Source organism: Telmatherina bonti (genome assembly GCF_933228915.1).
Source record: "Telmatherina bonti genome assembly, chromosome: 11".
NCBI lineage: Eukaryota > Metazoa > Chordata > Actinopteri > Atheriniformes > Telmatherinidae > Telmatherina > Telmatherina bonti.
The window spans coordinates 36,561,946-36,574,132 of record NC_136629.1 but is presented as its reverse complement, the minus strand read 5'-3'; the positions used below and the strand labels follow the sequence as shown (position 1 = coordinate 36,574,132).

The window sequence follows — 12,187 nt, the reverse complement described above, 5'->3', positions numbered from 1 at the left end:
AACTTTATTTGTAAATCGCCACTTCACAAAAATGTTGTCACAGCACACTTTACAGACACATCATTTCAAGCCAATTCATAAATATCCTATAATAGAAACCAACTGATTGTATCGAGTCATGACTTGGACCCAATCCCCCATCCTGAGCTGCATGAGGCGACAGTGGGAAGGAAAAAGCTCCCCTTTAACAGGAAGAAAACCTCCATCAGAACCCGGCTCAGGGAGAGCAGCCATCTGCCTCGACTGGTTGGGGTGGAGAGGACAGGAAAGACAGATCAACATGTACAACTGCACTTAATCAGGAAGACCTGTGGAAAAAAAGGAGAAATAAGTTAGAGACGGCAATATTGGCATATATTTATACATTAATATATTAGAGAAATAGAGTGAGGCACTTCTCAGTGCATCAGGTAACATCCCCATTGCTACATAAGTAATGGATGGCTAGACTACCCATAACTATAAGAGCAAGGAGCATAACCTGGATAGTTGGGTCCCGTACATGCAGACTCCAACTCAGGAAATGCTCATATCCTAACTATAAGAATCATGAAAAAGGAAGGTTTTCAGCTCCATCTTAAAGGTGTGGAGGGAGTCTGCCTCCCGAACCCACAGAGGGAGCTGGTTCCATAAGAGAGGAGCCTGATAGCTAAAGGCCCTTCCTCCCATAGTACTCTTTGTCTTTCATATCTCAAAGCTGCTCTGTTGGATGTAGATCTGGTGACTGTGGAGGCTGTTGGAGGACAGTGAACTCATCATCATAGTGGAGATGATGTGAGCTTTGTGACATGGTACATCATCCTGCTGGAAGTTTCCATCAGAAGATGCTACACTGTGCTCAGAAAGGGATGGACATGGTCAGCAGCAGGACTCAGGTAGGCTGGATAGGATGGATCCATGTTGTCATGATGTTTCCAGCAGATTCTGATCCTACCATGTGAATGTGGAGCTGAACTCATCAGACCAGCAACGTTTCTCCATCTTCTATTGTCCAGTTCTGGTGAGTCTGTGTGAATTGTAGCCTCAGTTTCCTGTTCTTACTGACAGGAGGGAACCCGCTGTGGTCTTCTGCTGCTGGAGACCATCTGCTTCCAGGCTGGACGTGTGTGTTCAGAGATGATGTTCTGCTATTTGCTGCTTTTCTATCATCTCCAACCAGTCTGTTCATCCTCCTCTGACATCAACAAGACATTTTCATCCAGACAACTGCTGTTCGTTGGATATTTTCTCCTTTTTATTTTCTGTAAACCCTACAGATGGTTGTGAGTGAAAATCCCAGCAGATCAGCAGTTTCTGAACAGTCCATTAGCAGCAACGCCACAATCAATCACTTAAATCCTTTTTCTTCCTCCTTCTGATGCTTCATTTGAATTTCACCGCGTCTTTTTGACCATTTCCACACAAATAAATTCACGGAGGTCCTGAAATATGATGAGCCAGTTGGATATTTGTGTTAACAAGTAAGAAGAAGTGTGCCTAATAAAGTGGCCAGCAAGTGAACATTCCCATAACGTAAAGTAAAGCTTTAGACAAAGTTTTAAAAAAAGAAGCAAGGTTGAAAAGATATTTCTGGATACCTGCAGAACAGTGCACATGAATAATGCATTTACAAATGGATCTTTTCTGTTTTTATCTAAAAGCTTCAAACTTGTCTGAAAAGACGTTGTGGTCTCCCTGAAATTCACCTGGAGGATTTAACTCATGCATGACAGCCGTCTCAGGAGAAAACTGCAGCTTTAAAACGTGACTAACAACACGGAAGGTGTCAGGTTCAGATCTGAGAGTAAAAGGAGAAATTAATGCTTTCATAGCTCTGCTTTTGGTTGTTTTATCTAGTTTTTATATTAATTATTTTCATGTCTGTTTGATGAGTATAAATCTTATTTCTACAATCTGTCCTCTTGTTTTATTTAATTTATTTCTTTATCTCAGTTTTGCTTTCTGTCTGAGTCAATCAGCTGGTTTGAATTTACTAACGACCACACCTGAATGGTCTTCATCATCCTCCTCCTGCAGTAAAAATGGGCTACAGCTGTTCTCAGTTGATCTTTATGCCATTTTTTTTCTCTTTTCATTGCAACTTTAGTTTGGTTCCTGTTGCATGAAACTTTGTTGTTATTTGTATTTTAAATGTGTCAATCACATTTTTGGGGGACAAGATGTGCATGCATAGAACATTTTGTCTGCTCCATTATCAAAGACAGACGGCATTCATGAGACTTTTCATGAGAACTTGAATCGAACCATTTTTAAACTGAAGCCATTTGACGAAGCTGCTTTACGACTCCGGTAGACAGCTGACATCATGCATCGAGTTGCACAGAAGGGATCGGGCTTTGGCAGAAGCAGCCACGTCATTCTGAGGCCTTGTCCACACATAGCAGGTATCTCCCAAAACCAAGATATTTCTCTCCGATTTGGCCTGTCATCCCCACCAAAATGCATCAAATATGATTGTTTTAAAAACCTCCGACCAAAGTGAAGATGTGTAAATCCACCGTTTACACGTCTGCATGTGCACGTATATAACCGAGGTTTTAGGTGTTGAAACTGAAACGTCACAGTCTGCAACAGAAATTACGTCACATGTTGTCTCTTATGTTGTCTCTGAATGTGTGCGTTTTTGTTTAGAGGTGTGGTTTGTGTCGCAGCTTTATCCGCCCCCCTTTTAGGTGAAGTGTAGAGATACTTTTATTTTTTAACACCCACCCATCCTCCCTCGTTTCGTCTTTTCCTCATTCTGCATAAAAAGGTGCGCCGCTTTCCTGGCTGCTGCCTCATTCTGCCTGATCTGTTCATGTCACATATATGTTGTATAAATCTTGGACGGGTTGTACTGGAATTATTTCGTTGTGCTGGGATGCTGGCTCAATGACAAATAAATCTGATTCGGACTCTGATTCTGATGTACGACCTTTGTTTCCAACATGGACATCCTTGAAACTGTGTTGGCGTAATCCATTGTCCAGGCGCTGTGTGCGTGTTTTTACACGACCATCAGTACCGCTCCACGTAGACGACGGAAGGCGAGGGACGAGATTAAGGACAGTTATTTTCCACCTCATAACCAGATCATTTTAGGGGCAGGTTTTGTGTTTTCTGTGGAAGTGACGTCATGAGACAGGTTATTCTGATTGGACAGGATTAGAGGAGTTACTGCCGCCTAAAGGTTTCATATGCTTGTGATGTGTGTGTAACAACACCGTTATGCAGATCAGAGTGGATGGATTTGTGAAAAGCGAAGTCGTGTGGACTCATTTGCTTAACTGTCCAGCGGAGGGAAGATATTTGGTTTTTATGAAACCCAGATCTGTGTGTACATGGTCTGAGTGTTTACAGTCCTTTAAATCCTGCCTGAAGTTAAGCTTTTAAAGAGGTTTTTTGCTTGTATGTTTAGTTTTATTGGTTCTTGGTTTTTATGAACTTGTGACGCATTTTGATCAAACTTGTAGTTTTAAATGTTAAACAAAAATTAATTCAACATTGAAACTGAAGTCTTCATCCAGTGTTCAGGACTTTAGTCAAAGAAGAGTCATATACCAGGATTTTTCCTGGTTTTACATTAAACATGAAGAACTAAACATGTTTTACTGAAATGTGACTAAAACTGAAGAAAACAACCTTTTTGTTTTTAAAGGTTTTTTTTATTCAAGTCTTGTTTTCTAGTTTGTTCCGTCAACATATCAGATTCCCAACAGAGTTTTGGCTTTTTTACCTTTTAAACCTCAGAAATTCTCACGAAGGAAGCCTGATCTGAACATCTGAGCTCATCAGGTCAGAGGCAGAGTTGTGCTTCTCCTCCTCAGACGGTGTTTCAACACTCAGCAAACGTTTGTTCTGCATGTTTTAGAAAACATCTTTTGTTTTGTTTTTTGTTTAAATTGTTAACAAACCGGAGTGTATAGAAGTGTGACGGCCCACTACTGCTTTGTCTTGATTGTTTTCAGGTGCCGTGGGGCCGTGTCTCATCAGTGGCACGAGCCACACCTGGGTCCAGGTGTGCTCTGCCAGCTATGTAAGGATGCCACCAGCCTGAGCTCCCTACAAACTGATCCATGTGACTGAAGTGGCAGAAAATGTGTCACATCTTGTGCAACAATTAAGAAAATCTAGAAAAGGAGATTTATTAGATGTGTTAATTTGCCCTGGTCATCCTCAGATTAAAGAAAGGTCTCATTAATATGTTAATATAAAGTTAGTTTCAGGTTAGCACCATACTGGTTTTCTACCAGTAGAGGGAAACCTGCACCTGACTTTGCAGAGCGGGAAGATGACTCACAGGTCCTGTGACTGCCTTGTTGCAGCTTGTAGTTTATTCTAAATACCTTTGCATATAATTTAGCTTTAGTTTTAAACCAGAATACATCCATATGGCTCTGGCTCCTGTTCTGCCTTCTAACACTGAACCCATTATGAACAGGAGGGTTTCAGACTGGCTGTAGAAACTAGATCCCACTAAGACACTACTGGTTGTTCACTCTTTCATGCTGTTAGGAGGTGAACTTCATCGTGCTGCTGCTGATGATTTTATTCTTCCTCTGATGCTTAAAACATTTATTTTCTTTCCAAAGTTCATTTCTTTGTGTTTCCATGAAACATTTCAATCAAATGACAAAACTCTTCAAACAGAGTAGAAACACAGTTTGGCCTTTTCCAGTTAACATCACCAGAGTGACAACAGTTGACCTTGAATAACCCCGGCTCGCCATCGAGCACCGGCAGAGCGCAAAACATGAAAAACAGCTTTGTGTGTGTTTGTGGGGGGGCGTGGGTGATTCCTATGTGCAAACTTTAGTCCAAATGGCTGCATGAGCCATGTTAGAGGCTCTTCATCCAGCTCTATTTGTCCTTTTTAGGTCAAGTTTTGGCATCTAGGAATGAAAATATCATCTTTCACCTGCAGAATCAACATGTTCAGCAAGCTGTATGATCCATAACTTTATTAGATCAGAACAGTCTGTAAAACTTCTGACTTTGCCTCCATGAGTGACCGGCACCGTGTCTGCACCTTTATTATCGCTTCCAAGCGTGAAAATACCTTCGTAAAGAATACACATCTCCTGTAATCTGTAAAATGGTTCATTTATCTCCTGTGAGCAGGTTATCAGATGCCTTGTTGATCTGCATGACGGCTCTCCTTATTCATAAATCTTAATAAACTTCAGTCTAATTTTTCTCATTGATTCTCATGATTAACTTTTGTTCCATCACTTGTGTATGTAATGTTTCCCCATTTTTTGTCTTTGTAAGGCCAGTTCTTATTATTGAAACTGTGTTCCTGCACAGAACTGCCTCATCACCTTCCAGAAATGGTGACAAAGCTGCAACATCGTTCCTCACTGCCTAATCTTTCCATCTATCAAAATGTTAAATGCATCATAGAATGAAAGTCAAAGCTTATTCAAAGTTTTTCCAAACACTTCAACTTCTACTGTGTTCCTGCTGAGGCTGCACTAAGAGCTGTATGACAACAGAATAAAACAGTCCTCAGTCATTCTCTGCAAGTCACTTTTATTAATTGCCAGGATCACGTTTAACCTGATGATAAAATAGGTTTTCTTTGGTTTGCAATTAATTTTATTTAACAGAGAAAACAATGACATAAGAGAATCATGTTTCACCATCATAACAGAAGCAGACAGGAATTCATGAGGAAACATTTAAACCATTTTAGATTGCAAACTATCTCGATGTTAAAGGGTTGTTATTTGGTATAGTGTCTGTGAAAAGAGCTGCTAAATGTTTTTGTAATCAAAACACAAAGAACTCTTAGAAAAATGTCCTGAGATTCTGATAAAAAAAAAATTATTTGTAAAGACTGTCTGATGCAAACTACTGACAGAAAAACATTTCTCAAGCAGTGTTCAGGCCAAGATGATCATTGTATTTCATTTTGAAACTGTGGCAAAAACACAGACTGGGTGGAATGGGGAGCCCTTCATGTTTTTCAGACTGCTGCCCTGCAATCTAAAAACAAAATAACAGGTGCAGCACCACATATGGATGACTCATTCCAGGCACATAGTTTCTACATGTTGGTTTTATTAAAAAGAAAGTAAAGAAGTCATAATACTGTTTGGAGAAATAAATAAGGCTGATGTAGGAGAAAATTGTCACGCTTTCCGAAGCTAGCATTAGAAGTTGAGCTGTGGATAAAGTTGCAAAGCACTGCAGTAATAGTGGTATTTGCTCGAAACACTTCACACACATGCTATCTGTTGTTGGGTCATGTCTATTACTGAGAGGAAAATGTAGCTTTTACATGTCAGATTGGAGAACAAAGCACCAAATAGGACATCGAAAGATTTGAATAGCTTAGAAAAGTTCATTAAACACTTAATTGTTTTTACTTATTATTATTATTATTGTTGTTATTATTATTATTATTATTATATTAAGAAGAATTAGATAACAAGATGAAGCAGAAACGTTTAGATTTTTTTGTTTTTCCACGCATTACTGAATGATATCATTTGGAAGAATGTCCCAGAGAGAAAAATGGACTCAAAATTACCCACAAAGTATCTTAAAAAGCAGTGAGCATCTATGACAGGGGTGACCAGCTCCAGTCCTCGAGGGCCACAATCCAGTTTTTCATGTATCCCTGTTCCAGCACACCTGACACAAACTAATCACTCATTGTGCAGCTATTCATTGGCTGTTGAATCAATTTATTGGAAACCAGGTGACAGGAATACATTGAAAACCTGCATGAAATCAGCGCTCGAGGACTGACATTGGGCACCTAATCTATGGTCACTAGTTGGGTCAATATAAACCACAATGCATTGTATTGTAGTGTCTCGTAGAGCTCTTTTCTTGGTCCTAATTTATTTTCATTGTACATGCTGCTACTTTGATCCACTCTAGCAAAACACAATGTATCCTTTCACCGCCATGTTGACTATGTGCAGATTGATATTCACTTAAGTCTGGTTGAAAAAAATTAAAAGGCTTGTAATCAAACTGCACCATGAACATTAAATCTCAGTTTAGAATTTTCTACATTTAAATGAGGATAAAAATGTGTGTGTTTGGTGACACTGTAACTGATGGTTCTGGATCCTTATCTCCAACTCTGCCATCAGCATTCCAAGAAGATTTTTTCATAGTTGTTTGATATTTGATGAGTAAATCAACTATATATAATAAAAACATGTTTTTATGATTTGCGATTGCTGGTAAAAGCAAAAACTAGTCGCCTAGAATCTGAGAGAGACTTTTATCAGTTGCAGACTTTACTGTACCGCTCTCTATGCTGCTTTCTCTGCATCCTCCATCAGTCACTTTCAGCATGTGCAGTATACGCATTTCTTTTAACATACAGGACTAGCCAGGAACACGTCCCACAGTCTTTGCTCTGTTCTCTGGTTTCCACTCAGATGGATTTTCAACTTCTCTTTGCTTTCTCCTAACAAACGAGCAGCTCACCATTTACGAGTTTTAAGCATGGTGGGCTTTAAGGTGGTCCCACCAGCTTCTACTAAACATACCCAGGTAAGGGGGTTTGAGTTGGTCCGGGTCCACATATAACTGGTGGGACAACCAAACTCTCTGAATTATAAGCTGTCATATGTCACATCAAAACTTGTATTTATTTATGATACTTATTTTATTCTGTTTACTTTTAATGTATAATCTCTATTACTTATTTATATTTAGTCATTTAAAATTTACTCATTCTAGATTGTGCCGTCTGATGGCAGCAAATTGTAGTAGCTCTGATACTGATTTTTTTTTTTTTTTTTTAAAGTGCAAACTCTTCTCACATAGATATTGTCTTTTTTCTGAGGATTTCATGCCAGTTCGGAGGGTGTGCTGCAAGGGAGATTTTTCTGCATATTCTTGGCTCTCTCAAGACTCGTTATGATGAGTCTCCATGGCAACGAAAGACTTGTCTACAATCAGAATCAACTGATTAAACTCTCCCAAATCAGGATTATCTGTGGTGATTCCTGTTCCCTGGTGGGCGTGGTCAGCTGAGAACTGGAAGCACACCTGATCCACATCCCAGCAATCTACAACGACCTATTTAAGACCAGCTCTGCCTGCTATCCAGCGGCAGATTGTTGATTGCCCTGCGGTAAACAGCGCTCGGCCTCTGCTTGCGTTGCTTTGTGCACACCTTTGATTTATAACCTGCCTTGTCTTCCTCCTGCCAGAGAAAGCCTGCCAGTTTTGCCTGCCTGCCCGCCCGCTCGCTCGCTCGCTTGCTCCCCTGCTTGCCTGCCTACCTCCTACTGCTCACCAGTCTGCCAGTCTCTGAAGTCCTGCTGGAGAATTCACAGGAATCTGTGGAACCCCAATAAACCTCTTTCTGTACTCTGACAGTGTCCGCTCGCTGGATCCTATTAGCCCCTCTCTTACAACGTTATCAGCGAAACAACACATCAAATCCAGATGGAGTTGAAAAGAAAGACAAGAGGATGCAGAGCTGGAGTGAGACAGAGGCGATGGAGATTTAAACCATATCTACCAAACACCCTAATGGTTAATGTGAGATCACAAGCTAACAAAATGGACGAGCTCGAGATGCTAACAAGGTCTCAGAAAGAATACAGAGAGTGCAGTATTATGTGCTTCACTGAGACATGGCTGCATGAACACATCCCTGACTGTAATGTTTCTGTACCGGGCTTTAAAACGGTCCGTGCAGACCGCAGTAGACAACGCAGCAGAAAGCTAAAGAGTGGTGGAATTGCAGTGCTGGTTAACCAGCGTTGGTGTCATCCTGGACATGTTACTGTCAAGGAGAAGATATGCACAAGGGACATGGAACTGTTAGCTGTGAGCTTCCATCCATATTATTTACCCAGAGAGTTTACCTGTGTTATTCTGGTAGCGGTTTATATAATACCTGGTACCGCACCAGACACAGCCTGTGACGTCATCAGCTCCGTCGTTGCTCGGCTACAAACACAGCATCCAAACTCATTCACGGCGATCTCCGGAGACTTTAACAATGTCTCCCTCTCTGCAACTCTACCAACATTCCAGCAGTTTGTCAATACTCTGATGACTCTGCAGTTGTGGGGTGTATCAGGGATGGACAAGAAGCAGAGTACAGAGAACTGGTCAGTCAGTTTGTTAAATGGTGCGGTGACAATCATCTCATATTAAATAGCAGCAAAACAAAAAAGAGATGTTTGTTGACTTCAGGAGGAAGAAGAATAAACAAAGCACTGTTTCCATCCTGGGAGAGGAGTTGGAGGTGGTGGAGGAATACAAGTATCTTGGAGTTCAGCTGGACAACAAACTGGACTGGAAACGCAACACTGACTACATCTACAAGAAAGGTCAGAGCAGACTGTACTTCTTAAGGAAGCTGAAATGCTTTAACGTCTGCACCAAGATGTTGCATATCTTCTATAAGTCTGTTGTGGAGAGTGCAGTCAGCTTTGCAGCATCTGCTGGGGTAGTAGCATCAGAACCAGAGACTTGAAGAGAATCAACAAACTGATCCAGAAAGCTGCTTCTGTGCTTGGAGTAACTCTGGAGCCGCTGGAGCTGATTGTCCAAAGAAGAATGCTGCACAAGCTGATGGAGATGATGGAGGATTCTTCACACCCTCTCCACAACACAGTGATGAAACAAAGTGTGTTCAGTGAGAGGCTTCTTCAGGTCCGATCTTAAGACTGAAGATCATTCCTGCCAGCAGCCATCAGAACAAGACCTCTAGTTAATTATATACTGCAATACTGAATTTCCCTTAAGGGATGAATAAAGTATTTTTCATTTCATATTTCTGAATTTTTAGCTGCTTTTGTGTGTTTAGTTTTAATGTTGTTCTATCTTTTAAGCATGTTGGACCCCTGAGGTTAGTTGGATTATACAAATAAATGATTGTTTTTGTTATTAGTGAATTCCAGTGATTGCCCAATACGCAGGCACAGAGGGGTTGCGGCTGCAGCCTGCAGATTCCGCCTAAACAGACCCTTTTGCTCGCTGTTGTATTTTCTGTTATTTTAATTATCTTTAGATTTAGTGTTGATGTGTGTGACCGACATATGTAGGATATTGGACATTCATGAAAATACAGAACAAAGTGTGTCCCGCATTGGTTCAATCCGGGACGCAGTATTTATTTGTCAATTAAAGGACGATTCCGTATTTTAAGGGATGGGTGGCAACCTGAGTCCAGACTTAAGTCCAGTTCCAGCAGTTGCAGTTCTTCCTGGAGGAAAGAAAAACCCCAGTGACGTCCCAACTATCCAACTATGAGTCTGCTGCTGTTAAACTCAGAGAAGTTAGCTTGTAGGAGGTTTGACATCAACACCTATTTCGAGTTTTGTAAAGAAAGGTCACATTACATCAGGAAGGGGAGGGTTCTGCTGCTGCTTATAATACAGAGAGGAGGAGAAGCATAAAAAAATGAAACTTCAGCTTTGAGATGGACCAGATGGACCTGGATGAACAATTAGCCGTGTTCAGAAATCCTGGTGAGTCTGTGACATGTTTCATCATGCTTAATTGACCTCTGCCTGTAATATTTCGTGTTGTTCTGAAATTTTCTTTGCTTCGTGTTCATGACCACTTTTTCCCACTTCTTTTTCGAACTCCTTTTCTTTCATGAATTTCTTAAATTATTGATGATAAATTAATATATTATCATTTGTATTAATATTATAAATATTATATTCTTAGTATGTATATGTGTGTGTCTGTACATATTTTCTTTGCTTATCTTTCATTCGTTCAAAATAAAATTAAACTAAGCTACTAATGTGAGAGTGACGTTCACAGTCCATCATCCTGATTATCAGTGATCAGAAACTGCAGGTGTTTCATTCATCTCGTCAAACTGGTTTTACTTCCTCCATCTAAAGACGGTATGTTTTTGTGCAAGTACTAACAAAAACTTGCTTCTTTCACATCCAGCCTAAAGGCTGCTGATACTACCTTTCATCAGAGCAAGATCCTCCATGCTTCCAACAAATGACATCTGTTCATTTCTCTTTTATATCCACCACCTGCTCAGTCAGCTGCAGAAATCTTTTCTTCCTACATATTTTTTCTAAAGCTTATTACTGAGGTGTAATAAGTGAGACTGACATTTTGACAAAATCATAAAAATGAATGTTTTGTTCTCCAGCAGATACAGAGGAACCAGACTTTAGGATAATTCTAGTGGGGAAAAGTGGAGCTGGGAAGAGTGCATCAGGAAACACCATCTTAAGGAAGAACATGTTTCATTCTGAATCGTCTCCATCGGCAGTAATGTCAGAAGGAAACAGGAGAGTTTGAAAGTCAGATTCTGGCTGTGGTTGATACTCCAGGTCTGTTGGATCCCAGAAACCAGGAGGAGGGAATAAAGCAAGCTGTTAGATTCATCTCGTTCGCTGCTCCTGGTCCTCATGTCTTCCTGATCGTGGTCCAACTGAACAGATTCACAGAGGAACAACAAGAAACTCCAAAAATCATCAAGAGGATTTTTGGAGAAAATGCATCAGATTACACCATGGTCCAGTTCACCCGAGGAGATGATCTGGAGGCAGATGGAGTGTCTGTGGAAGATTTCATCACTCCAAGCAGAGCTGGCCATGATTTAATCAGTCAGTGTGGTCGAAGATATCACGTCTTTAACAACAGAGAGCAGGATCCATCTCAGGTCAGAGAGCTGCTGAAGAAGATCAAGCTCATGCTTCAGAGTAATGGAGGAAGATTCTACACCAACAATATGTTCAGAGAGGCTGACGAGGCCATAAAAGAGTCAGCAGATCTTCTGAGACAGAATCCACATGTTTGACCCGGAGAGGCAAGAAGGAAGGCAGAGAGACACAACTCCTTCTATCGAGGAGGAGGAGGAGGAGCTGCTGCTGCTGCTTTTGCTTTGGGTGTAGTGGGTACCAGTTCATGGTACAAAAGTTAATTTTCAGAAACTGAAATGAATGTTGAATAGAAACAAATTCAACTTTATTGTCATCTTTCTGTGTTTCAGTGGAAAACGGAAAATAAATGATGATGATGATACATAAATAATAGCAGTTAAAAAAATCTGATTATTTGCTTTAAACTCTTTTCACCAACATGGTTTTTTCTACATTATTAATCAATGTTAATTCCAACAATCATCACAAGTCAGTATGTGTGTGTGTGTGAATTTTTAATGTGTGTGTGCATTTCCACATGTACACACATTGCCCCATTTTAGAATTTGAATGAAATATTAATAATGAACCCATGTTGA

At 40.4% G+C, this 12,187-nt stretch overlaps 1 protein-coding gene across 1 annotated transcript; it reads left to right on the top strand.

The window, feature by feature from the left end:
* Positions 1 to 2,927: 2,927 nt before the first annotated feature.
* LOC306762399 (GTPase IMAP family member 7-like) lies at positions 2,928 to 11,746 on the top strand (the record flags this gene model as incomplete). Its single annotated transcript, XM_079248842.1, is given in 4 exon segments — positions 2,928 to 2,953; positions 3,948 to 4,015; positions 11,096 to 11,216; positions 11,218 to 11,746. Coding segments are annotated over 4 exon segments (744 nt in total).
* Between the last annotated feature and the right edge of the window lie 441 nt (positions 11,747 to 12,187).